This window comes from Geotrypetes seraphini, chromosome 11, assembly GCF_902459505.1.
Source record: "Geotrypetes seraphini chromosome 11, aGeoSer1.1, whole genome shotgun sequence".
In the NCBI taxonomy this organism is placed as follows: domain Eukaryota; kingdom Metazoa; phylum Chordata; class Amphibia; order Gymnophiona; family Dermophiidae; genus Geotrypetes; species Geotrypetes seraphini.
In genome coordinates, this window is record NC_047094.1 from 11,876,917 (window position 1) to 11,902,702 (window position 25,786).

A 25,786-nucleotide genomic window follows, 5' to 3' on the forward strand; every position below is an offset into this window, starting at 1 on the left:
GCGCACTCCTACATGTGGGTCCCTACAGCTCACGGAAAACGGGAGCACTCAGGTGGGAGTGCGCATGCGCGCTTAGGGCTTTATTATATTAGATAGATATATATATATATAAAAAGATAACAAAATATATATAAATATATATAAATAAATAAGATAACAAAACCCATCTGGCTATCGATTATATAGTTTGTGCAGGCTTCTAGAAGAGGGGTCCATAACTAAATAGTGTGTGTATGTATATATATATTATAATAATTTGGATCACCATTGTGAGAGAGTCTGCTGAGTTTGATAGACTTTGGTCTGACCAAGGATGACATTTCTTGTATGTCAAAATAATCAAATGATAGTTTTATTGGACTAATTTAGTACATTTTTAAAACTAGATTTAGGGAGTTGAAGCCCTCCTTTTTTGTGGCACTACTGAAATATATAAGTGAACTGTTAAGCATTCCAATGATAGTCTGGGGAAAAAGGCAAGAGGAGATGGAGGTCAGAAGGAGAGAGAGGTAGGTGATTAGAAGGCGAGAGGATAGAATTTTATGGTTTTATCATATGGACAACAACAGCTCTCTTAGGGCTCCTTTTACAAAGGCGCGCTAGCAGTTTAACGCATGTAATACCACGCGCTAAACCACCGGTCGCGCTAGCCACTACTGCCTCCTCTTGAGCAGGCGGTAGTTTTTAGGCCAGCGCAGGGTTTAGTGTGTGATGAAAAGTCGCGCGTGTTAACCCCACTAGCGCGGCTTAATAAAAGGAGCCCTAAGTCTCTTTTTTGAGGGTTTTAGTATATCTGAAAAATGTTTAAAACTCCCTTTAGTATCTTGATATACTGTACAATCGAGAAACATAAGGCTTTTGACATTAATGTGGTCCTGTAGATATTTTCATTTGTAAGACATGTTTAAAAAAATTGTTCTAGCTGTTCAAGAAAACGAGAAAAAACATTTAGATCTACCTTTCACTTAACATTTCTCTCCAGAATTTTTGAAGTGCACTCTGTATTCTCCTTGGGTAAACTTGCTCTAATTACTAACATATCCATGTAAGTAAGTGTTTGGTTAACTTTAAGGGAGGTTAATACATTTTCTTCGACTCGTCGCAGTTATCTAGATTTATTGTGGACAATGGTGTGGTGGCAGTAAACACCCCTACCAATAGACAAGAATAAGCTCGTAGTTTATATTTTAGGCTTACTTTTCAGGATGTCCGTCTGGTTTCCTATGGAACTGATAGTGTAATTTCTCTGATTTATTTGTAACACTCCTCCAATTATTGTGGACTGACAAAGTTAAAATATGTTTAGATTTCCTTTTATTGTTCTATTTCCTTTTGTATTTGTATATGATTGTTATCATAAAAAATATGAAACTTAAAGAAAATTTTAAAAAAAACAACTTGCACTAATTATGTCTTTATTTCTAGAACAAAGGACAACTGTACAAGGCCAGATTTACTTTTTGCACACACAGACTGGAGTTAGCACATGGCATGACCCCAGAATACCAAGGTATGTGTTTATAGGCTCATACTTAAAAGCATTCTAAGCCTTATTTTAAATCTGGAGTTCTTCCTCTTTCAACAGTTACATTATTGGAAACCTAGTGGTTGTATAACGGAGCAATGAGTAAAGAAAATGTATTTATTTTAAAAATTTATATACCATTTAAAACTAAACTGTTTACATAATGTTGGGCCTATAAATGAAATGTGGTTATGTTTCTATTTATATTCTACTGATCATTACCCACATCTGTGTCTATGGATGATTCAGTGATTTTAAGTCTGTCTTTGTACTTTTAACTTCCTTGTGTCCCCATAATTTTAATATGTACATCGCTTAGAAATTTTTATAAGCGTTTAATCAAATTTTAAAATAAACTTGAAAAACTTGACATGAAAAGATGGTTCCTATGATGTATGAAGCAGTATATTAAAACCAATTTACAAGTGTTCTTCACTGAGGCTGAAACTCTATTTTTGTCATCTATTTTGTCTATTTTGCAGTAAAAAAGCTGTGACAGTTATTAATGCCACTAACTTGAAATATATTTCTACAGGATTCATAATTTTCAGTCTTCACTTGCATTAAATAACTTTTTGTAGCAAAGGAGTAGCCTAGGGGTTAAAGAAGCAGACTGAGAACAGGGAAGTTGGGATTCAAATTGGTTTCTCTTGCTGATGCTTCTTTTGATCTGGGGCAAGTCATTTTAAACCATCATAGCCTCAGATATAGTTTATCTTGTAAAACAACTTGGGTAGGGGAAAAACTTTTCTTTCAGCATCTCTCCAGACAGGTACAGCTCACTGATGGGTAATAGTTCACCTTGACCAGCAGGTGGAGACTGAGACATAAACTTTTGGCTGTAGTACAAGTGGGTTGTGCATTCCCCAGTACACTCAGTCTGCTCTCAGGCTCCAGCAGGTGAAGGTGGTAAGCAAGTTTAGGCCTGTTGGATTTTGTTTAGGCCTTCTTGTACCATCTGGTGCTGGATTGAGCTGGGGGACCCTTTCGGGGGTCCATACAACTTCGGGGGTGTCACACTCGACGAGGAGTCCCTCTCCTCCATTTCCCCTACCTCCCCCAAATTTTTTAGGCTAGAGGCACCTCAGCTGTAAGCCTTACCACTGATACCGGTAAGGCATATAGCTTTGAGAGCCATGGATCTGTTACAATTCACTTAAATTGAATTGAAAAAAATAAAATCATGAGGCAGTGCCAGTCTGAAGGGAAGCTTTCAATTGTTCTTAATTGACTTTAATTGCTAACCGGCACTTTGCCTTTTAGCTTAGTAGTGGTATTGCGCAATGAGCACTTTTAAAGGAAAAAAGCGCTCATTGTGTTCCAGACACAGGGTAGCTTTGGCCGGTTTGTGCTTGTGGTGTGCAGTAGAGAGTTGCGCGGGGACAGAAATCTCACCCGTCCCCGCCAAAGTCCCACCCGTCCCCACCCATCCCATTGAGGACTCCCACCCGTCCCCGCGAGAAATCCCTCCGTCCCCACCCGTCCCCGTGAGGAATCCCCTCCGTCCCCGTGAGGAATCCCCTACATCCCCGCCCGTCCCTATAAACTTCAGGAATAGTTATTTCAGTTAATTATGCTACTGAATTAAAGGCTCTGGTAGAAACCCATTTAAAAATAAGCAAAAAGACTTTATTAATTTGGAAATATTAATTGGGAAGAATACATACTTTGTAAAGGGGTTTCTACCAGAGCCTCTAATGTTTATAAATTTTTATCAACACAACTAATATACTACATTATCCTGAAGCAAAAAAAAATAATTTTTTTCCTACCTTTGTTGCCTGGTTTCTGCTTTCCTCATGTTCTCATTCAATTCCTTCCATCCACTGTCTCTCTTCTCTCTGCGTCTTCCATTTGCTCTGTTACTGTGCCTTTCCCTTTCTCCCCCCTTCCAAATTGGTCTGGCACCCATCTTCTTCCCTCCACTCCCCCCATAGTCTGGCATCTCTGTCTTCTTCCCTCTTTCTCTTCCCCATTTCCTTACAGCATCCTTCTCCCCCCTCTGTCTTCCCCATGTCCTTTCAACGTTCTTCTCCCCCTCTGTCTTCCCCATGTCCTTTCAGCGTTCTTCTCCCCCTCTGTCTTCCCCATGTCCTTTCAGCGTTCTTCTCCCCCTCTGTCTTCCCCGTGTCCTTTCAGCGTTCTTCTCCCCCTCTGTCTTCCCCGTGTCCTTTCAGCGTTCTTCTCCCCCTCTCTTCCCCGTCTCCTTTTCTTCTTCTCCCCCTCTCTTCTTCCCCTTTCCTTTCCTTCTCCACCCCTTTCTTCTTCCTTCTCCCTCCCCTTTGTCTTCCCCGTGTCCTTTCAGCGTCCTTCTCCACCCCTTGTCTTCCCCGTGTCCTTTCAGCGTCCTTCTCCACCCCTTTGTCTTCCCCGTGTCCTTTCAGCGTCCTTCTCCACCCCTTTGTCTTCCCCGTGTCCTTTCAGCGTCCTTCTCCACCCCTTTGTCTTCCCCGTGTCCTTTCAGCGTCCTTCTCCACCCCTTTGTCTTCCCCGTGTCCTTTCAGCGTCCTTCTCCACCCCTTTGTCTTCCCCGTGTCCTTTCAGCGTCCTTCTCCACCCCTTTGTCTTCCCCGTGTCCTTTCAGCGTCCTTCTCCACCCCTTTGTCTTCCCCGTGTCCTTTCAGCGTCCTTCTCCACCCCTCTTCCCCGTCCTTTAGCGTCCTTCTCCACCCCTTGTCTTCCCCGTGTCCTTTCAGCGTCCTTCTCCACCCTCGTTTTACTCCTTCTCCACTTACCCATTTCCCTTAAGTGTCTTTTCTTCTCCACTCCACCTTTCTTCCCTTTCTCCTTCCCTGCCCCTTACCTTTGTGGCGCTTCCCCATCCGACCGACAACAGAACAGGCCCGGTCGGACAAACCTCCCTGCTCTGTAGCCGCGACATCTAAATTACCTTCTTACAGCAGCTGGAGTATAAGAAGGTAATTTAGATTCGCGGCTACAGGGCAGGGAGGTTTGTTGGCCGGGCCTGTTCTCGGTCGATCGGGGGAAGCGCCACAAAGGGGACCTGACCGGCTGTGCACACTCCCCCCCCCCCCATGGCTGCACCCGGGACGGACCGCCCCTCGCTTTGGTACGCGACTGCCTTTCCCTACCTGCCCTGCCGCACATAGCCGACCGGAAATCTTCCCGATGTCAGCGCTGATGTCGGAGGAAGGGAGGGCTTTGCTTAAGCCCTCCTTCCGACGTCAGCGCTGACATCGGGGAAGACTTCTGATTGGCTATGTGTGCTGCAGCAGGGCAGGCAGGAAGGAAATGGAAAACGAGGCCTCGCAGCAGGGCAGGTAAGAAAGGCATTGAACCCCGCGGGATCCCTGCGACCCTAGGGGGCGTCCCCACGGGATCCCTGTGACCCGAAGGGGGAACCCGCAGGATCCCTGTGGGTCCCGCGGGATTCCCGTCGTCCCCGTTCCCGTGCAGCTCTCTAGTGTGCAGGCCACCATGAAGGGGAATCCTTGTCATCTTTGGGTGCTGGCAAATAGGGTTTCCCTTCGCAAGTACCTCGTGTGCCGACATCAGGCAGTGGGCTAGCCCAGGCTTCTCCCACTGCCCACACAGGGATTTCCCCAGCCGCCGATGGGCAGGGAAATAAGGTTTCCTTTACTGCCAATTGTGCTGGGGATTCTCTTTTCACGGCTGCCACCTGCCTGCGTTAGCGGCTGGAGCAATTCAGGCTTCTTTGCTGCAGCTAGCCTCGGGGGAAGTTTTTCTCGGCAGGTTTGTGCCGGTTTTGGTGGAAAGTTCCTCCATTTTGTTTACAGCCTCAGGTGACCTGTATTAGAGAAACAGGGGCAGATTTTGTGTTAGCCTTGTTCAAGGCTTATCTTCAGGCGGCCGAGGGTTCGGTTTCTTCTCCAGGGGTCTCATGTTTTTCAAGGGAGGGGTTTTGCCCGGTACCCTTCCGCACCGGTTCCGACCCAGTCCTCCCCTCCAAGTTTCATTAAAATGCTTGAGGGTCTCATAGGACTGCATATACTGTTCTTTTCTTTGGGGAGGTGGTTTACCAGATGAGGACTTGGGACACCTTAGGGGACCTCCAAGATTCTCTAGGGGGGATGGATGCCACTGGCAGGTGTTTTCTGGATCTGCCTGTTGGCGAGGATGCGTCTTTAGTGCATATTTTTTAGTCTTCCAATTTGGCCTCGGTGTTGCATTTTGAGGAAGATGCAAAGGAGCCCCCACATGTGGTGGACATCCTGCTTCGGAGAATCTGCTCAGCATCCCGCTCTTTTCCTATGTATCAAGTTTTTCGGGATATTGTGCTTGTGCAATGGAAGGTGCCGGAAACGTCTTTTCGTTTTGCACAGTCCATGGCTCGCCTGTATCCCAACCCTGAAGGGGATTGGGATACCTTGAAGTCTCCTGTGATGGATGCAGTGGTCTTGGCTATTGCACAGTGGCATACGGTGCCGGTTGAGGATGGCTCGGCTTTGCGGGACTCTAAGGATTGGCAGATAGAGTCTCTTCTTAAGCAGATTTTCGATATAGCTGCCCTGGTGGTCCAGGCGGCGATGTGTGGTGGGCAGGTGGCTTGGGCTTGTTTTAGGTGGTTGGAATGTGTTCTAGACTGGGATTCTGATGAGTGGTCCTTGGTGGATCAAGAGGTAGCTAAGATCGAGATGGGGATTTCTTACCTCTTGGATGCCATGTATGATCTGCAAGCTTTGGCCAAGTCCATGGCTCTCAGGGTGGTCACTCGCCGTACCCTGTGGCTTTGGGATTGGTCGGCTGACATGGCGTCAAAGGCTAAGCTTACTAAATTTCCCTTTTAGGGGTCTTTCTTATTTGGCGAGAATCTGGACAAGTTGGTTCAGACCTTGTGGTCTATCTTCCCAAGGATCGGGCTTACCTCCCTTTGCAGAGAGCCGTTGTGGACATTTGTGCAGTTTTCGACATTACCGCCTTGGTCGGGGGCATCCTCTTTTCCTTCTGCTGGGCCTTCCAGGGGCTGTTTCTTTCAGCGCATGCAGTCCTTTTGTGGGTCCTGCCGGGGGGGCGTGATTCCTCCAGAGGCCCCTCTGCCACCCGTCCAGTCCAATGACTCCTTGTGGGACCTTCCCCTGGTGCCAGTGGGCACCTGGTTGCGGTAGTTTTACCAGGGGTGGGCCCATATCACAACAGATCAGTGGGTCCTGGAAGTGATTTAGGACGGCTATGCTGTGGAGTTTTCTTGCCCTTTGCCAGATCGTTTCTTGCTCTTCCTTGTCAGGTGGTGTGAAAGAAGCAGGCTTTTTGTCAGACCATACAGCGGTAGTTCCAATGCCTTTCCAGGAGTGTTGCACTGGCAGGTATTCCATTTACTTTGTGGTGCCCAAGAAAGAGGAGTCTTTTCGGCTCATTTTAGATCTGATGGAAGTCAACAGGGTGCTCAGGGTTCAATCTTTTCGTAAGGTCAGTCTTTCGGAGGCCTATCTTCATGTTCCAATCTTGGGACAACACTATAAGTTTTGTGTGCTTTCTTTTGGTCTGGCCATGGCTCCGCAGATGTTCACCAAGATTATGGTGGTCGTGGCGGTAGCTTTGCACAAGGAGGGCGTTCTGGTTCTTCCCTATCTGGACAACTGGCTGTTCCGAGCAAAGTCTTCAGGAGAGCTCCAGGGTTACGGCTTAGGTTGTGGAGTTTCTGCAGTCACTGGGATGCCAAAAGATGGAGTATCTCGGAGTTTTCTTCGACACTGGATTGGGGAAGGTGCTCCTCTCAGAGGCCCGAGTGGGCAAGTTAGTCACAGATTCACTGTCTGCTGGAGTACTGGTGTGCTCGGGTGCAGGATTTTCTCCATGTCTCGGGGTCAATGGCGGCCTCCTTAGATGTGGTTCGGGGGGCTTGGCCTCGTATGCGGCCGCTTCAGTATGCTGCTCTTCAGCGGTGGTCGTCTCAGATGCACTCTCTGGACTCTTCCGTTCCTCATCAGGGGTTAGTTTGTCACAGTCTCCGTTGGTGACTTCAGTCTTCCAATCGAGTACTAGGAGTGAGTCTGGATCAGCCTCAGTGGTTTCTGCTGCTCATGGACGCCAGTCTCCTCAGTTGGGGGAGCTCATTGTCTCGGTTGCTCAGTTCAGGGCAGCTGGTCTCCGGAGGAGGCATCTTGGTTGATCAGTGTATTTGAGACCAGAGCCATCCGGTTGGTGCTGCTAGTATTCCAGAACTTGCTGATGGGCAAGTAGGTTCGGGTTCTCTTTGACAACGCCACTGCTATGCCTTACGTCGGTCATCAGGGAGTTACCAGGAGTTGCTTGGTGGCACAGGAGGCGACCTGCTCATGACTTGGGCAGAGGCTCATCTGTATCTTTTGGCTTCCCACATTGTGGGAGTGGAGAATGTCCAGGCAGACTTCCTCAGGCGTCACGTGCTGGATCTCGGCGAATGGTGTCTTGGTCCCGCGGCCTTCGAGTTGATTGTGCAGGGCCGGCCGGTCCTGGACCTGATGGCCATGAATGTCAATGCCAAAGTTTCACTATTCTTTAGTCAGCGCAGAGATCTTCAGACTGAGGGGCTGGATGCTCTGGTGCAGCCTTTGCTGATGGAGGGCCTCCTGTACTTGTTTCCCCCATGGCTGATGGTGGACAAAGTTCTTCTTCACATTGCTTGGCACCCCGGCCGCATGATCCTGGTGGCTCCGGTCTGTCCCAGGCACCTGTGGTATGCAGATCTGGTTTGACTTCTAGTGGCAAATTCTCTTCCGCTGCCTGACGCAGGGTCCCTTTCCAGTGTTTGATCCGGGTACCTTTTGTTTTACGGCTTGGTTCTTGAAAGGGAACACCTGAGTAAGAAAGGCTATTCTGATAAGGTTATCTCCACCCTCTTGGGTTCCCGGAGACTTTCCACTTCTCGGGCTTTTGTGCGAGTTTGACATATTTTTGTGGAGTGATGTTCCAAGCATGACGTGGTTCCCCTTTGCACTTCTTTGCCTCACATCTTGGAGTTCTTGCAGGATGGCCTGGATAGGAGCCTTTCCTGGTCAAGGTGAAGCTTGTGGCTTTATCTACGTTTTGCGGTTTGCTGCATGGGCAGCGTTTGACCTCCTCTCTGGATGTAGTTTGGTTTTTGCGAGCAGCTAAGTTGCTTCAGCCTCTGGTGCGGCCTTCGGTTCCAGCCTGGAATCTCAATCTGATACTATCTGTGCTTGTGCGCCCTCCTTTTGAGTCTCTGGGTTGCACGTTGGCTATTATTTCTGTGAGCCACATTTCCGAGCTGCAGGCTCTCTTGCAGGCCTCCCTTCCTGGAGTTTTTCTAGGGAGCGTGTCATGCTGTGGCCGGTTCCTTCTTTTCTGCCGAAGGTGGTCTCACCTTTTCATGTCAGCCAGTCCGTGGTCCTCCCAGTTGTGGGTAGTTGGGAGGGCTCTTTGGAACAGAGGCAGTTGCACAAGTTGGATGTCTGTCAGGTCCTTCGCTCTTATGTTCAGCAGACCCAGGAGTTTCAGAAATCAGATCGTCTTTTTGTCCTCTTAGCGGGCTCTTGTAAGGGGGACGGCACTTCCAAGGCTACTATAGCGCGCTGGATCACGTATCTCCTTCAGCAAAAGTCTGTTCCGGCTTTTCTCAAAGCTTATTCTGCTCGGGTTTGGGCAGACTCTTGGACTGAGTCTTCCCTGTTGTTATCTGTAAGCGGTGGTTTGGTCTTCGCTTCATTCCATTCTGCAGCACTACCGTGTGGATGTTCAGACGTATCGGGACACGGTGTTTGGCGAGCAAATGCTTGTGGCGGCGCTTCGGGGGTCCCACCCATGATGGGTACTACTTTGGTATGTCCCATCAGTGAGCTGTGCCAGTCTGGAGAAATGCTGAGAGAAGGATAAATTAGGTTGTTACCTGCTAATTTTCTTTCTTTTAGTCTCTCTAGACTGGTACAGCCCCCGTCCTGTATGTCTGTATTGTTTGGGATTTGTGTGGATTTTTTCTGCGGGATCTCGTGTTTTAGTGAGGATGGGGAGATGAAAAGAACAGTGGCCTTTGGTTCGTTTGGCGAGCTGTGGAAACGTTTATGAAGGTCCTTATCCTATTCAATTTCCAACAGTATTTCTTTAAGTGGTTGCTCCCCATTTGGAGTGTTATTGCTATTTTAGTTCACAGTTGTTGGTTCTGCTTGGCTATTCAGCAGACCGAGTGTACTGGGGAATGCACAACCCACTTGTACTACAGCCAAAAGTTTGTCTCAGTCTCCACCTGCTGATCATGGAGAGCTATTACCCATCAGTGAGCTGTGCCAGTCTGGAGAGTCTAAAAGAGAGAAAATTAGCATGTAAAAACCTAATTTATCCTTTCATTAGTGTAACTCGTTTTGAAAATGCAAGTAACCATAAAATACAAATCCAATTCAAAATGAGGACATTACCTGAAAATGTTTTTAACATAGCTGTAACTGTTATGTAGGTTACTATGTGAAATCTAACTTTTCTTGACACTGACCCATGCCTAATTGTACGCAAACAAATTTATCTTCTTCTTCTATATATATATAAAATCGGAGGTATGTGTGTATGTATGTGTGTGTGTATGTGCCGCGATCACGCAAAAACGGCTTGACCGATTTGAACGAAACTTGGTATGCAGATCCCTCACTACCTGGGGTGATATGTTCTGGGGGTCTCGCGGCCCAACTGCACACGTGGGCGGAGCTACAAACAGAAAATCAGATTTCACCCATTCAAGTCAATGGAAAAAATGTAAAAAGCTGTGGGACCGATTTGAACGAAACTTGGTATGCAGATCCCTCACTACTTGGGGTGATATGTTCTGGGGGTCTCGCGGCCCACCTGCACACGTGGGCGGAGCTACAAACAGAAAATCAGATTTCACCCATTCAAGTCAATGGAAAAAATGTAAAAAGCTGTGGGACCGATTTGAACGAAACTTGGTATGCAGATCCCTCACTACCTGGGGTGATATGTTCTGGGGGTCTCGCAGCCCACCTGCACACGTGGGCGGAGCTACAAACAGAAAATCAGATTTCACCCATTCAAGTCAATGGAAAAAATGTAAAAAGCTGTGGGACCGATTTGAACGAAACTTGGTATGCAGATCCCTCACTACCTGGGGTGATATGTTCTGGGGGTCTCGCGGCCCACCTGCACACGTGGGCGGAGCTACAAACAGAAAATCAGATTTCACCCATTCAAGTCAATGGAAAAAATGTAAAAAGCTGTGGGACCGATTTGAACGAAACTTGGTATGCAGATCCCTCACTACCTGGGGTGATATGTTCTGGGGGTCTCGCGGCCCACCTGCACACGTGGGCGGAGCTACAAACAGAAAATCAGATTTCACCCATTCAAGTCAATGGAAAAAATGTAAAAAGCTGTGGGACCGATTTGAACGAAACTTGGTATGCAGATCCCTCACTACCTGGGGTGATATGTTCTGGGGGTCTCGCGGCCCACCTGCACACGTGGGCGGAGCTACAAACAGAAAATCTGATTTCACCCATTCAAGTCAATGGAAAATATGTAAAAAGCTGTGGAACCGATTTGAACGAAACTTGGTATGCAGATCCCTCACTACCTGGGGTGATATGTTCTGGGGGTCTCGCGGCCCACCTGCACATGTGGGCGGAGCTACAAACAGAAAATCTGATTTCACCCATTCAAGTCAATGGAAAAAATGTAAAAAGCTGTGGGATCTCCAGTTATTTTACTTAGCAACCTTGACCCACCAAAACTTTGCAATGGCACAAGGCTTTGTGTAAAGAGGTTACTGGCCAATGTAATTGAAGCGACTATCTTAACCGGAAAGGGACAAGGTGAAACCGTATTTATCCCGCGGATACCACTTATTCCAACAGATCTTCCTTTTCAGTTTAAGAGATTGCAAATTCCAGTGAGACTTGCATTCTCTATCACAATCAACAAATCACAAGGACAGACTATTACATACTGTGGAGTGGATTTAAGATCCCCCTGTTTTTCCCATGGACAACTCTATGTTGCTTGCTCAAGGGTGGGTTCACCCAAGAATGTATATGTTCTTGCTCCTGGAGGTGAAACTAAAAATGTTGTTTATAATCAAGTTTTGTGTTAGTTGTATTGTATTCATTTTGTCAAATATTTCACTTTATAATTTGAATATTGTACTTTTTATAAAGCTGTAAAAAAAAATTTCATTCACCACTATAAAGTATCTTTATTTGAATCCATTTACAGTGTTATTGCTATAATTAAATACCCGTGCAACGCCGGGGCATCAGCTAGTATATATATAAATGATTTACACTGTGTGGGCCCTGAAACCATTATGTGCCCTAGTTTTTCAGGCTTTGAGATGGAATAATAAATAGAAACTAATGTAGGCACCTGATAACACCCAGAAGAGTGGGTGAATTTGTATGAAATTGTGTGCTCTTTTGACTCTCGCTACTGTCCATTTTACCATCTCTATCAAGCATTCAGACTTCAGGTAATCCAAAGCTATGTGTCGTGGGTTTTTTTTTTTTTTTTTAAATTTTCTGAATACTACTTGAACAGTGTGAAAGATTATAAGACCTACATGAAATCTCTTCCCATTTAGTGCTAGCTGGGAGCTTAGAATCTGAACTTGTAGTATCAAACTCAAAGCACTACCAGTTTTGTCTCGCGCTGTCTGCAGCTGTAATCCATTTGGCTTTTGTCTGTTACAACAATGCTGGCTCTGTGTAGTGATGTGTAGATACTGATTGCCCTGCTTTATTTGGGCTGGTGAGATATTTCAGTTGGCAAGGTGTATTAACTTCTCTGGCTCATTTTCCCTTGACAGAGACCTTAATAGTGTGAACTGTGATGACTTGGGACCTTTGCCACCAGGTTGGGAAGTCCGAAGCACAGTGTCTGGGAGAATATATTTTGTAGACCACAATAACAGAACAACCCAGTTTACAGATCCAAGATTACATCATATAATGAAGTAAGAGCTCTGAATATCATGTCTACATTTCATGCTGTGTCTTTAAAGTGGTTTTCTAAACATTTACCAATTCTGTCTTCAAGTGAACATTAAAACATTTGGGGTTAGATTCTACATATGGGGCCAAAGGAAATGCTGAATGCTATTCTATAAATGGTGCTTAAAGTTAAGCTCAGTTTATAGATAGGTGTAATTCCCAGGCATAAATACTAAATTTTAGATGCATCCAATTGCACTGACTAAAACATTGCATCTAAAGTTAAGGTGTGGATCTCCCTTATTCTGTAATTACGCACGTAACTTGGAGGAACACCCTGATTTCGTCCATGACCCTCCCATTTCTGCACCCTCTTTTTTGACTTACATGTAAAATACAGATGCAGATATCATGCCTAAATTTATGCATATCTTTTATTTAAAACTAATTAGCATCGATATTACTCATTAAGATCCTAATTATTATTGCTTATCGGCTTATTTAATGAAATTAGTACCTGGAAGACCGAGCTTTGCTCAGAGAATTAGAGTGAGTTGCAGGAGGAGACGGGAGCAGTAGCTACAGACACTGCCTTAGCAACCTTCAGTCCTTCTTTTCCCTGCAACCTGTTGTCTGGCTAAGCTTCCTTATAATTGTCTGATCAATGGGCTGCAGGGGGAGGTGGGGAACATAGGAAAAATCCCCCCAAATGAATTTTGCCGAACTCCAGACTTAACTAAATTGCTTTCTCGCACTCGAAAACTGTAGATTCTCTCCATATTATGAAAATCCATAGGGCTGTTTTCAAGATAAAATTTACAAAAATGCATGTAAACATAAAATTATTGCTCATTTTATAGCATAGGATGTGTGCGAATTGGGTGTGCCCAAATTTGCATGCACAATTTTTAGCACTTTTTATGGAATTCAAGGGTTGATGTTAATTGTGCTAAACTGAAGTCTGCATAATTTTGAGTACTATTCTAAATGAGCTAGACCATTTTCTGTGGAGAACTTTTGCTCTCTGTCAAATGCAACTATTTATAGTGCTGTGAGGCACAACTGGGAAGAGCCAGAAGCACTGCTGCTCTAGCCAGTCATATTTTTTATCTCGTAGATTTTGATGTGTTCAGCATTTTAGAAGACAAAAGAACTGTTGCTATAGTTATACTGAGCTATAATCTTTTCAGGAAAGACAGGGTAAGAAGAAAAGGAGGAGGAGTAGCGTTATATGTTAAAGATCATATTAAAGCCACACAATTGCAGGATCTGCAAAGCAAGGAAGAGGCACTGTGAATCAATTTGGAAAAAGGGAATGGTAAATATCACATTGGTGTGACATACAGGCCTCCTTCACAGAGGGAAGAAGTGGACAGATTTAATAGTAGACATTCAGAATATATTTAAAAAAGGGGAAGTCTTGCTAATAGGTGATTTTAACATGCCGGATGTTGATTGGAGTGTCCCTATTGTGGGGTCTTCTAGAAGTAGGGAAATCCTGGTAACGGAACCCATGCGGGGTGGGGTCATACTGGACTTGGTGCTTACAAACGGGGAAAGTGTTTTTGATGTTACATCCAGTGATCACTGCACGGTATGATTTAATATTGAGACGGGTATAGAGAGGCCTCATTCAAAAGTAAAAGTTCTACACTTAAACCAACTAACTTTGTTAGGATGGGGATTATGTCAAGGAATTGTCTGGTTGGGAACATCTGGAAGGAGTGGAAATGCAGTGGGCAAAACTGAAAGAAGTAATTGTAAGAGCAACAAACTTTTTTGTGAGGTAAGTAAGTGAAAGTAAGAGGAACAGAAAGCTGCTTTGGTTCTCAAAAGTAACTGAGAAGGTAAGGAATAAGAGATTAGTTTTCATAAACTACAAAAGATCTCAGAAAGAGGAAGATAGGCAAAATTATCTGGAAAAGCAAAGAGGCTGGCTGAGTTGTCAGGAAAGCAAAGATACAAATGGAAGAAAAAAATAGCTGACACAGTAAAATGGGAAGACGAGACATTTTTTTTAGATATATCAGTGATAGGAAGAAGTGCAAAAGTGGCATTATGAGACTCAAAGGTGAAGGGGAGAAATATGTAGAAGCTGACTAAGCAAAGGGTGAACTGCTTAACAAATATTTCTGTTCTGTGTTCATGGCTGAAGCACCAGGAGCAGGACCACAGAAGACAAATGTGAATAGGGATGGAGGAGTGTTAGACCCTGATTGATTTTCTGAGGGTTATGTTCGTGAGGAGCTAACTAAATTACTTTCACCCTGAAAATCGCTGCTTCCCAGTGTGCACAGAGAAAACGCTGCTTCCCAGCATCCATAGAGAGAAACGCTGCTTCCCAGCATGCATGGAGAAAATAGCTATTACCCTGAAAATTGCTGGGGATCTTTGGGTATCGCCTGCTAAAAGCCCTAACAGTTTGAACTTATTCGCGGTTTTTCTGCCCGCATCCACTGTGAATACAGAGGGACAAGTGTACACACTTCGGATGGTGTGAATAACATGAAGAAAGACCTAGCCAAACTTGAAGAATGGTCTGAAATTAGGCAGCTAAACTTTAATCCTAAGAAATGCTAGGTCATACATTTAGGCCGCAAAATCCTGAAGTATTGATGTCCCTGTATATGTATATAATTCTGGAGACCACATCTTCAAAAAGATATAAAAAGAATGAAGTCGCTCCAGAGGAAGGCTACTAAAATGGTGCGTGGTCTTCATGATAAGGCATATGGGGACAGACTTAAAGATCTCAATATGTATACTTTGGAGGAAAGGTGGGAGAGGGAAGATATGATAGACATTTAAATATCTATGTGGCGTAAATGCACATGAGTCAAGTCTTTCATTTGAAAGGAAGCTCTTGAATGAGAGGGCATAGGATTAAATTAAGAGGTGATAGGCTCAAGAGTAATCTAAGAAAATACCTTATTACTGAAAGGGTGGCAGATGCATGGAACAGTCTCTCGGAAGAGGTGGTGGAGACGGAGACGGTCTCAATTCAAGAAAACCTGGGATAGGCACGTGGGGATCTCTTAGAGCGATAATGGTTACTGTGGATGGGCATACTGGATGGGCCATTTGGCCTTTTGTCTGTCGTCATGTTTCTATGTTTCTAATAGTGTTTACACAGCCTAAAAATTATTGCTGCACCACAGAGAGCACATTTTTCTCTTTAAAATCCTCACTACATGTCTCTCTTGTAAAATGGTGAGAGATTCCTGGCTTGCACAACTAAAGTTGAAAAGCTGATAATGGTAGAAGTGATATTAATGTTCTAAGTTTTCATATTCAGGATACCATTTTTCTATCAATATATTGCAAGCAAAAATAAACTGTATTGGAAATTAGGGTAAAACATGCAATATTTCTAAACATCAATGCCTATTATGAACAAAAAGTCACTGTTTTACCTCTCAGTCCCCAAAAATGATGTGGTTGAAATTAGTCTCGGGGAAAAATCAAAGTATGATGTTGCTGAGGGCAAGAGACAAAAATCCTTTTTAGCCATCATATATTTGCATTGGAGTTATCCACTAGTTTCTGACTTAGTTAGGTGATAATTAGGGCTGCACATTTAACATGTTAAATGTTTAATATGCATTAAAAATTTTAACACACATTAACATAAAAACATGATGGCGATAAAGGCCAAATGGCCCATCCAGTCTGTCCTTCTGGGGTCCGGGTATCTCCTCTCTCTCCTACCTTTCCATTCATTGCAGCCAGAACACTGCTGGCCAGCTCCAAAGTCTTTCTTTCTATAGTAGTCCGAGTTATACAGGAACCAAGAGGTTGAAAGGAAGCTCACTGGCAGTAGTAACTATTTAGATCAGGCTGCCAGAGTGCTAGTTAGGTCTATCTGGTAGGCTGCAACTATAAAAATAGCGAGAAGACGTAGAAAAAATTTAGTTGCTCGTGTAGCCTGTTGCATACCACACAGGACCTTTTGAGGATAGATATTTGGGCAATGTTCATATTATTGCCTGATAATTTAAATTACTGTGGACTTCTGTGTTTTAACATGGGAAAGGTGAGTGCTGGGGGGATTGAAACTTCTGTACTTATCTTTTCTAGGTAGGGAAGTAGATTTTGCAGGCAGTTACTTTGTGGCTGCAGTGTGGATAGTTACTGGGTAGACTAGATAGTCTGGTTTGGATATTTTTTCCTGCTGTTATGTAATAAACTAAAACCACATTCCAATGCAATAGAAATAGTATGTTGAACTGTAAGGACATCCATGCATATTTGCGATCAACAACTTAATGGTACTCTAGTTTCCACCTTAAATATGTCCAATGGTTACCAACACCATGTTCCTCAGAAAGCCACACTGAATCTATAAGTTCTTTAGTGTGGTAGCCATCCTCATAGGAACCAATATACGGTGAAGTTATTCACTTGGACCTTCTTATATTGGTAGTGTTAATTCATGATAAAGTGCCAGTGCTTAATAAATAAATTGTTTCAATTTTCTTCCTCAGGGTCAGGGATGGATATTACAGAACAGTTCAGAATCTTAGAATGTAACTAAATCCATAATGTTCACGCTGGGACTGCATGCCTGTTTGTGAGCATTTTGCAAAAGATGTCGATCACAGCTTTTCAGTTCCTCCTCCTCCCCAGTCTCTGCTGGCCTGTTCAGTTCTTCCTTCTGAAGGCGAGCATGAAGGTGTTGTTCTAATCTGTTCCCTTTATATCTTTATTTTTGCGGTGTTTTTTTTGCTGTCTCAGTTCGTGGGTTTTACACGAGACCAGGACCGGCTGTGCCTGCTTGGAGAGGAGCAAGACTGTCTGCAGCTGGTAGGTACATCTTTCAGGGACCTATTCAGCCAGCCTGCTGAATATTTGTGGAACTCATGGTTCTGGACCTTCAGCATTTGCTCGCTTCCTTGACTTAGTCAGGAGCTTGAGCGCAGGCTATTAAGTATCAATCGCATCCTTCGGGGCACTCATGGTGCTGGCTGCAGTTTTGCCTCCCCCCTTATCTTTTCAGCAGTTGCTGCAGCCTTGGGAGGTGGAGGTTCAGTCTAATTGGCAGCACAAAGTGCTTGGCCTGCAGCTGACCAGTGACTTGAGACAGAAAATCCCTCCAGATCCACCTACTCTCTCAAGAAGCTGAGGCAGGCTGCCTCACCTTTTCCCCTGTACATGGTCTGTAACTACAGGCTGTGTCAGCCTATGGGGAAACTGAAAAATCGTGGGCTCACTATTTCTACAGATAAAGCCTTGTTCCCCCCCCCTTTGAAATCCTATTATTTTTTATTATTAATTTATTACATTTTCCAAATAAATCACAAGTATACACTTGTTCAAGTAATACAGAACCAAATATTAAAGAAAACAAATAATTAGAAATTTTCTTAGTTCTTCCTTAGACCTCCACGGAATAGGGGGAGTCCGAAATTAAAGGGAGAAGAAAACTAGAAGGTAAAGGCTTTAATGTGAATATAGCTCCATTATTTAATTTACATAGCAATCTAATTACCTAAGATTTCAGGTGGACATCTTTTTTAGATCCAAAAAAACCCTCAACTGTTCTGGTTGAAAATATACATAAGTTACACCGAGATATTTAATATGACATTTACAATGCTAATAAGAATTTTGCACCCTTTGCCAAGACTTCCTTTCTCTTATCCAAAAAAGCTTTTCTAATAAGTTGAGTCGGTCGTGTTACATCTGGGTAGACCAATATTTTTATCCTACAAAAAAGAACTTGGGCATTTCTGGAGTATAATTTAATTATTAAATTTACTTCCTGTTCAAATACAAATGAAACAAAAAGCGTAGATCTCTCGGAGTTCTCTGTTAGAGATGATTCCAAAATTGCTGAAATATTAATATCTTCATTCCTGACAAGTTGATCACTAGTTTCTTGGAGATCTCCACTCTTCCTTAACAGAATGTAATATATTTTATTCACAGGAGGAATGTTTTGAGAGGGAAAATTTAACATTTCAATTAAATATTTTTTAAAGGCATCTAACGGAGAGATCCCAACCGATTTAGGAAAATTCAGGAAGTGAAGATTTAATTGTCTATTATAATTTCTAATATTTAAATTTTCTTATGAAGAACTTGACTATCTTTAATTATGGATGTTGAAACTTCTTTTAAAGTTCCCATTTCAGCTTTTACTGATGTCATTGAACAGTAAATTCATTTTTTGTCTCATCTAAGGTTTGACAAATTTTCAATTTTACTCACAAGCGTCGATATTTCTTTATATGTAGTGTCCACCTTCATGTCATGTTTTTGGAGAGCAATTCATGTGCCCTCCAGCACCGCTTCTGTTGTTTTCTCAATGGGAAGGACAGCAAATTGCTGCAGCCGTGTTTCTCCAATCTTCAGTGAGTCACCTGCAAAGTCTTCCCCACCAGAGGCTTCCAATTTGGCAACTCGCCGAGGGAGATTCCATCCAAACTCACAGGAGCCATTGGGCGAGGCAGTGGATTGCTGGCTGGAGGGGAGAGTGTTACATCCAACCCCGATGCCATCGATTCTCCCTCATGAGGCAATGCCAAGGATTCTCCGGAACTTAGACCTAGTACCCGAAACACATAGATCTCCATAGTCTTCTGGATGGCAGGTACATTTTTAGAGCTCATGGGAAGAGCTCTAATCGCTGCCTTCCTCTTTGTACATGGCATATTTTATCAAAGAAATTGAGCTGTCATCTTGCTCCCCCTAAATTTCCCTAAATTTCTGTGGCCAATCTTTCTGTTAGGACCACGACATCGGCTCTTAGAGCATAAGAACATAAGCAATGCCTCCGCTGGGTCAGACCTGAGGTCCATCGCGCCCAGCAGTCCGCTCACGCGGCGGCCCAACAGGTCCAGGACCTGTGAAGTAATCCTCTATCTATACCCCTCTATCCTCTCTTTGTTTTATAAAATTGTTTTGTGTCTGACTTAAATTCAGTGGTCGATTACAGTGGCGGTAAGCTTAGTAAAGGGATATGAGTCTTGAAAAAAACCCTTAGGGTGAAACATGTTGGCGGTAAAATCCATGAAAACAAGACCACAATTTTAAGATAAGTACTTTAACCATATATACACAAAAGGTGGTAAAAAATTCATAAAGTTATAGATATAAGCTTTAGGATCCAGTGAGGAAGTAGTACATAAAGCCTGTTACAATGAATATACTTGAGTCCTAGGTGGTACTTCTGAGGATCTATAAATATATATAAAACTCGATGTGAAGAGTGACTGGAGGTGTTTTGAAGATTGTACACGTTCCATTAAAAAGTTTGACAGAAAGATAGCATACTTGATCAACACTCAGACTTCAGACTCCTGAAGCAGGCCCTTTTGGGCCGAAACACGATTGTGTCAAGTCTTGACATACAATAAAAGGCATTGAACACCAGAGTCTCCTTCGCTGTTTGTTTTCCATTACCTAAATACTGCCACCACGGCCATATTGGAGTTCCCAAATTTATTTTTCTAAGTTCTCAGACTTTCTTAAAACACCTTGTTTTACCTCAAAATCAATAGGAATGGAGTCTTTAGACCCTAATACCCCTATATCATGCCTTATTTATGCTGGATGAGCGGCTGAAGAGAACCCATTGCGGTAGCTTTAAGCTTAGCCTCTACGCAGGCCTCTAGGGCTAGAGAAAGGCAGATGGACCTGTCGGGGGGATTGAAGTATCTTCCGGGGTCTCAGGATAGCACTTCTGTGCACCATAAGGGCATAAAAGCTTCTCAGCCCAATAAAAGGTGTTTTCTCCAACCTAAGGGACAGAGAGACTTTCCCTCTCAGGTCTTTACCCCAGAGTATAATCTCTAGCAGGCTTATGCACAAGGTGGAAATCCACCGCTCCAGTTCACAAGCGAGTGGAGTCTCAAGATTTCTTCCTCCCTAAAAGTGGAGATTATTCTGGATTATGATGGTCCTTCATACAGGGACTCAGAGGATGAGGGGTCGGATCTGGTCCCTTTAACTTCCCCAAAGTGAGACTTCCCTGATGGGTGGCACATCCTCCCATTCAGAAAACTAAATGTTATTGGCTATAGAGATCAGGGAGAGGATTCCTCTGTATGCTGACTTTTTAGGTCACAGGGCCCTAATGGAGATTATTATCGAGTCTGTCCAAAAACTGAAAATACTCTCTCCGTAAACCTCGGGTCTTCACTGTTCTTTTCTGAGTGGAGTCTGGGCTCAGCCCATGTCTTTCCTGTGACACCTGGACATGAGGTTCTTAATCACAGAGCTTTGTAGAGACCCCTGAAAGCTCCCTGAGAGTGACAAAAACCATTGCTAAATTGTATCTCATGAATCAGGACTTCCAGCAAATGTCTACTATGCCAAAAGTGGACTCACTGATAATTCAGGTGACCAAACGCACTTCCCTACCCAGTGAGGGGGGTGTTAAAAGATCTGCAGGACTGCAGAGTGGATATGGTCCTCAAGAAGCAGTCACCTGGTCCGAGGCCAATGGACCTTATCTCAATGGAAGTGGTCCATCAGCAGACTCGAATTTTGAGCAATTCGGATGGCACTACTCTGATTGCAGTCTTTGCTGGAGGACAAGGCAGGCAGAGTCTTCTCTGATAATACTGTGGCGGTGGCTTATGTCAACAGAGGCATCAAGAGCACTCCGCTCTGACAGGAGGCGAAAGCATTGTTCTATTGAGTAAAAACATACCTGCAGGTGATCTTGGTGGCAACGTGACTGGAGTGGACAGTGTTTAAGTGGATTACCTCAGCAAGCAGACATTAGATCCAGGAGAGTGGATATTGTCTCTGCAAGCATTCCAGGTCATTGTAAGCAGATGGGGGTCACCTGACGTTCAACCTCAATTCAACTGCAAAGAACAAAAAGGCAGATCGATTCTTCAGTTGAAGATATGAGCCCAGAAGTGCAGGTAGGCACCCTGGTTCAACCATGGCCAAAGACCGGGCTGCTCTACTTCTTTCCCCCTTGACCCATAAGTCTGAGTTTATCCACTGCTCAGCTCGTTATACAGGACCACTGGTCCTTGTAGCACCAGATTGGCCCAGACACCCATGGTACATGGATCTCATTCGCCTACAAAAGGAGTAAAGTCTCATACTCCATGTGCATGCAGACTTACCCTCGCAGGGGCTGATTTCCTTAGAAAATCTGGGATGCTTTGGTCTTACGGCATGGCTCTTGAGCACGCAGCGCTAATCCACAAAGGTACTCAGAAGTAGTCATTGCTACACTGCTTAAAACCAAAAAGCTGACAACTGTTTCAGCATATGCTAAGACATGGAAGACATTTCAGCCCTGGTGCAGCAAAGAAAAGTTGGAGCTGGGCAATGCCCCCATCTCATCCGTACTGGCGTTCCTGTGGGAGGGCCTTGACAAGGGAATAGCAGTTGCATCCCTTAGAGTTCAAGTAGCAGGACTCTCCTGCTTCAGGGCTAAGAGAAGAGAGCTTTGCTAGCTGCCCACACAGACATAGGTTCACGAAGGGTACATTGAGACTACAGCCTTTGATTTGAGCACTGTTTCCATCCTGGAATCTTAATGTGGTCTTACAGGGATTCAGCAGAACTCTGTATGAAGCTTCATTCATGGATCTGATGGTTAAAGCTGTCTTCTGGGTAATGATTACTTTCGCTAGGAGAGTTTCAGAATTGTAGGCCTGTCAAGTAGAGAGACCTGTTTCTCTGGATCATGGAAACAGGAGTGACTTTGCGGACAGATCCCTCCTTTTTACCAAAGGTTGTTTTGGCGTTCCATCCCAACCAAGAAGTTACTCTGCTAGCATTTCACCTCACAGGGTCCAAGAAAAAGGGCAAGGCCTCAAAGGTTTTGGACATCAGAAGGGTGCTATTACTTTACCTGGAGATAACCAATGAGTTTTGTGTCTCAGATCAACTTTTAAGAGTGGCCTCTTGTGTGAAAGCTTGGACAATTCCACCCAAGGAGATTTGTAGATCAGCAGCCTAGTCCTCCCTTCATACCTTTACCAAATTCTACAGGGTGGACATAAAAGCACAGGAGGATGTCCCTTTCAGATCCTCAATGTTTGAGCAGGCTCATCTATCCCACCTGAGAGTTTGGAGACTGCTTAGGAACGTTCCTGAGGGTCAGCATACTATTCCTATTGCACTGTGAAAAGAGATTAAGTTCTTACCTTGATAATATCTTTTCCAGTAGATAGGAATAGTATGCTGAACCCCCACCCAGCAATTAGGATGCACCTGCTGTCTGACATAAGCTTCCCAGTCTGTTAGTCTGACATAAGCTTCCCAGTCTGTTAGTCTGACAGACAGGAAAATCCTATTTGATTTTGAAGAGTCTCTATATGTATTTAAAAGTGAGGAAATTTGAGCTCCAGAAATGTTCATGTTATGTTCTTGTATAACTTTTTTTTTTATTAGCATTGATGTTTATTTGCATTACTCTTCATTTAGTAATTTCCAGTTAATCTGAGCAGATGACACTTTGTTTCAGGGAGTTTCCTGTAGGGCTGTTGGCTTTGGTACAGACTGAAGAGGGCAACAGAGACCGAGGAGGAGGAGAAGGAACTGAAAAGCTGTGATTGACTTCTTCTGCAGAATGCTCATGGACAACCCTATAGTTCAGCATACCATTCCTTTCTACTGGAAAAGATATTGTCAAAGTAATAATAATAAACTTTATTCTTGTATACCGCCCAACCATAAGTTCCGGGCGGTTAACAATCAAGATGGACTGTACAATCAGTGAATCTCTTTATGTTATCTGCTGATCTGCTGTTTGCATTAAAATTTGTTTTTCATATTCTTCCCTAGTCATCAATTCCAGCTAAAGGAGCCAAGCCAGTCTTTACCAGTGCAGAATGAGAGTTCATTGGAAGGTAGTGAAGAACTGCCTGCACAGAGATACGAAAGAGACTTGGTACAGAAGCTCAAAGTGCTCAGACATGAGCTGTCTTTGCAGCAACCGCAAGCAGGTCACTGTCGCATTGAAGTATCTCGAGAAGAAATCTTTGAGGTATTTTATATTTAAAAGTGCTGTCTGTAAAATTGTTTTCTGAAGAGCAGCAAACATTTTGGAGGTTGACGAAGACATCTAACTTTATCCAATAAATGTCAGTGAGATCCTATTAATTTACTTGTACCAAGTTTTGTTTGCTGTCAGTTTTGTGCATTTGTTATAGTACCTATACAACATCAGGTGGTTTTCAATAATTCAGAAAAAAATGGAAAAATTCCAAGTCTATGCACTATAGAAGATCATAAACCATAAATTAATACTAAGGGCTCCTATTACGAAGGCGCGTTAGGGCCTTAATGCACGGAATAGCGCGCGCTAGCTGCTACCGCCTCCTTCTGAGCAGGCGGTAGTTTTTCAGCTAGCGCTCACTATAGCACTCGCTAATCCAGTGCGTGCGCTAAAAACGCTAGCGCACCTTCGTAAAAGGAGCCCTAAATCTCACAGTTCATAACCCAATATAGTATATGTTCACTCAGATACCTGGAGTCCTAATGAGATACTAAGTCCCAATATGAAGTCTTATCAACCAATCATTTCATAGACTAAAGTTTTTTTAAATATTTACTTCCTTCGTGCCATCCTCGTATTACTAGCAATCAGTAAACAAAATAATAATGTAAGGAGCAATTTATCTCAAAAATCTAATTTTCAGGGTCCCAACATGGACCATGTTTCACTTTATGCTTCAGGGAACCCAATGTTGGAATTTGTGTGATGTTCAAAAACCCCAAAAAGGTCCCTGCTGTCTAAAGAAAATTCTTCAACTCGACAATGTATCGGAGCGTCAGGGATTCAAGAAAAGATTGGGTAAGTTCTTGCTGGAACAGAACATACGCAGGTAAGGCTAGACTCAAATAGGACACTGGTCTTTGACCTAAGGGCCACCGCGTGAGCAGACTGCTGGGCACGATGGACCATTGGTCTGACCCAGCAGCGGCAAATCTTATGTTCTTATGGTCCATGTTGGGACCCTGAAAATTGGATTTTTGAGATAAGTTGCTCCTCACACTTATTTTGCTTATTGATTGCTAGTCATATAAGGATGGCACATTGGAAGGAATTTTTTTAGTGTGTATGCAATGATTGGTTAGTGAGACTTCATATTGGGACTTATTTTGATAGGAGCTGTGAGATTTAGGGCTCCTTTTACTAAGGTGCACTAGCGCACGCAGGATATTACCGTGTGCTACACCGCACACTACGTGGCTAGAACTAACACCAGCTCAATGCTGGCGTTAAGGTCTAGTGTGCAAAGCAGCTATTCTGCGCTTTAATGCCATAACCCAGCTTAGTAAAAGGAGCCCTTAGTATTGGAAGTTGTTTTTTTATTACTTTTTTCATTTTCATTTTCTCATATTCACTATGGAAGAAGGTTTTTTATTTTCTGGTTTGTCATATTAATTTCCCTTCTATTTCTTGTGGAAGGTTTTTCTTCCCTTTAGTATTTTTGATGTGAGTATAGAAAATCATAAACAAAAGCAAATAAGAGCAATGTGAAAATTACCTCAATAAAACCAAATAGACTTAACCCATATCCAGAACGCACAGGAAAAAAATTTTTGTGGGGGGGGGGGGGGAGGAAATACATTTATCAAATAAAATATAATTCGAAGCCATAACCTCTATCTTGTGCTCTAACCTGCAACATTGATCCATTGTTTGACTAAACTGTTTCTTAAGACCCACCTTAAACTTTATTTTTGAAACCTTCAAATCTAAGTTCTTGTGGGAGAGAATTCCACAGCACAGGGGCAACACAACTGAAAGTAATATGTTGAGAACTTTTTAGCCATAACTTTGAAAATGAAGGAGCGACCAACAAGTTAACCTGAGAGGAGCGTAGTGCTCGGGATGTCTGATAAAGAATCCAGACTGAATGGAGGTTATAGTGGGATCTCAGGATAATAGGCCTGATGAGTTAACCTTATGCGACCCACAACTGGTAAACAGTGCTGTTTCTGCAGCAAGGGAATAATGTGAGAATTGGCTTTGTGCATAGATTCCATCAACTAATATTTATCTTGTCTTCCTTTGTAATGTTAGCAAGTATTTTCTATTCAGAGTATATATGGGCATTCCTGTTTTTGTGCTCTAAATGTTTTACCCTGCCTGCTCATTGTCTAAAATATGTCTCCTGTAAGAGCTGGAAGTCCTGGTATTGCTTTTATTCTATGACAGTTTGATGCCAAATGCAAAATAGCCCTATGCTGGGTATTCCTTTCTCCAGATGTCATCAATAGAAAATTTAAATAACCTTTTTATATTTGTTAAAAATTTAATATACCTCTTAACTAAAAAGACAAAAATGGTTGAAAAAATTAAAAACAAGGAAATGCTGCATAAAGGCCTATCCTCCATCATATTGACAGGAAAGACCTAACCACAGTCATGCAGAACAGTTCAAACACCTTTTCATTTTCTTATATTCTAATAATAATTTACAGAGATGAC

At 43.5% G+C, this 25,786-nt stretch overlaps 1 protein-coding gene across 2 annotated transcripts in view; it reads left to right on the plus strand.

The window, feature by feature from the left end:
• Positions 1–25,786, plus strand: part of SMURF1 (SMAD specific E3 ubiquitin protein ligase 1) — a 131,442-nt gene that overhangs the window by 67,385 nt on the left and 38,271 nt on the right. For both annotated transcript variants that reach the window (XM_033963567.1, XM_033963566.1), the window contains exons 8-10: positions 1,426–1,510; positions 12,249–12,395; positions 23,131–23,332. In XM_033963567.1, coding sequence (XP_033819458.1) covers positions 1,426–1,510; positions 12,249–12,395; positions 23,131–23,332 — 434 coding nt within the window. The remainder of the gene's footprint in view (positions 1–1,425; positions 1,511–12,248; positions 12,396–23,130; positions 23,333–25,786) is intronic.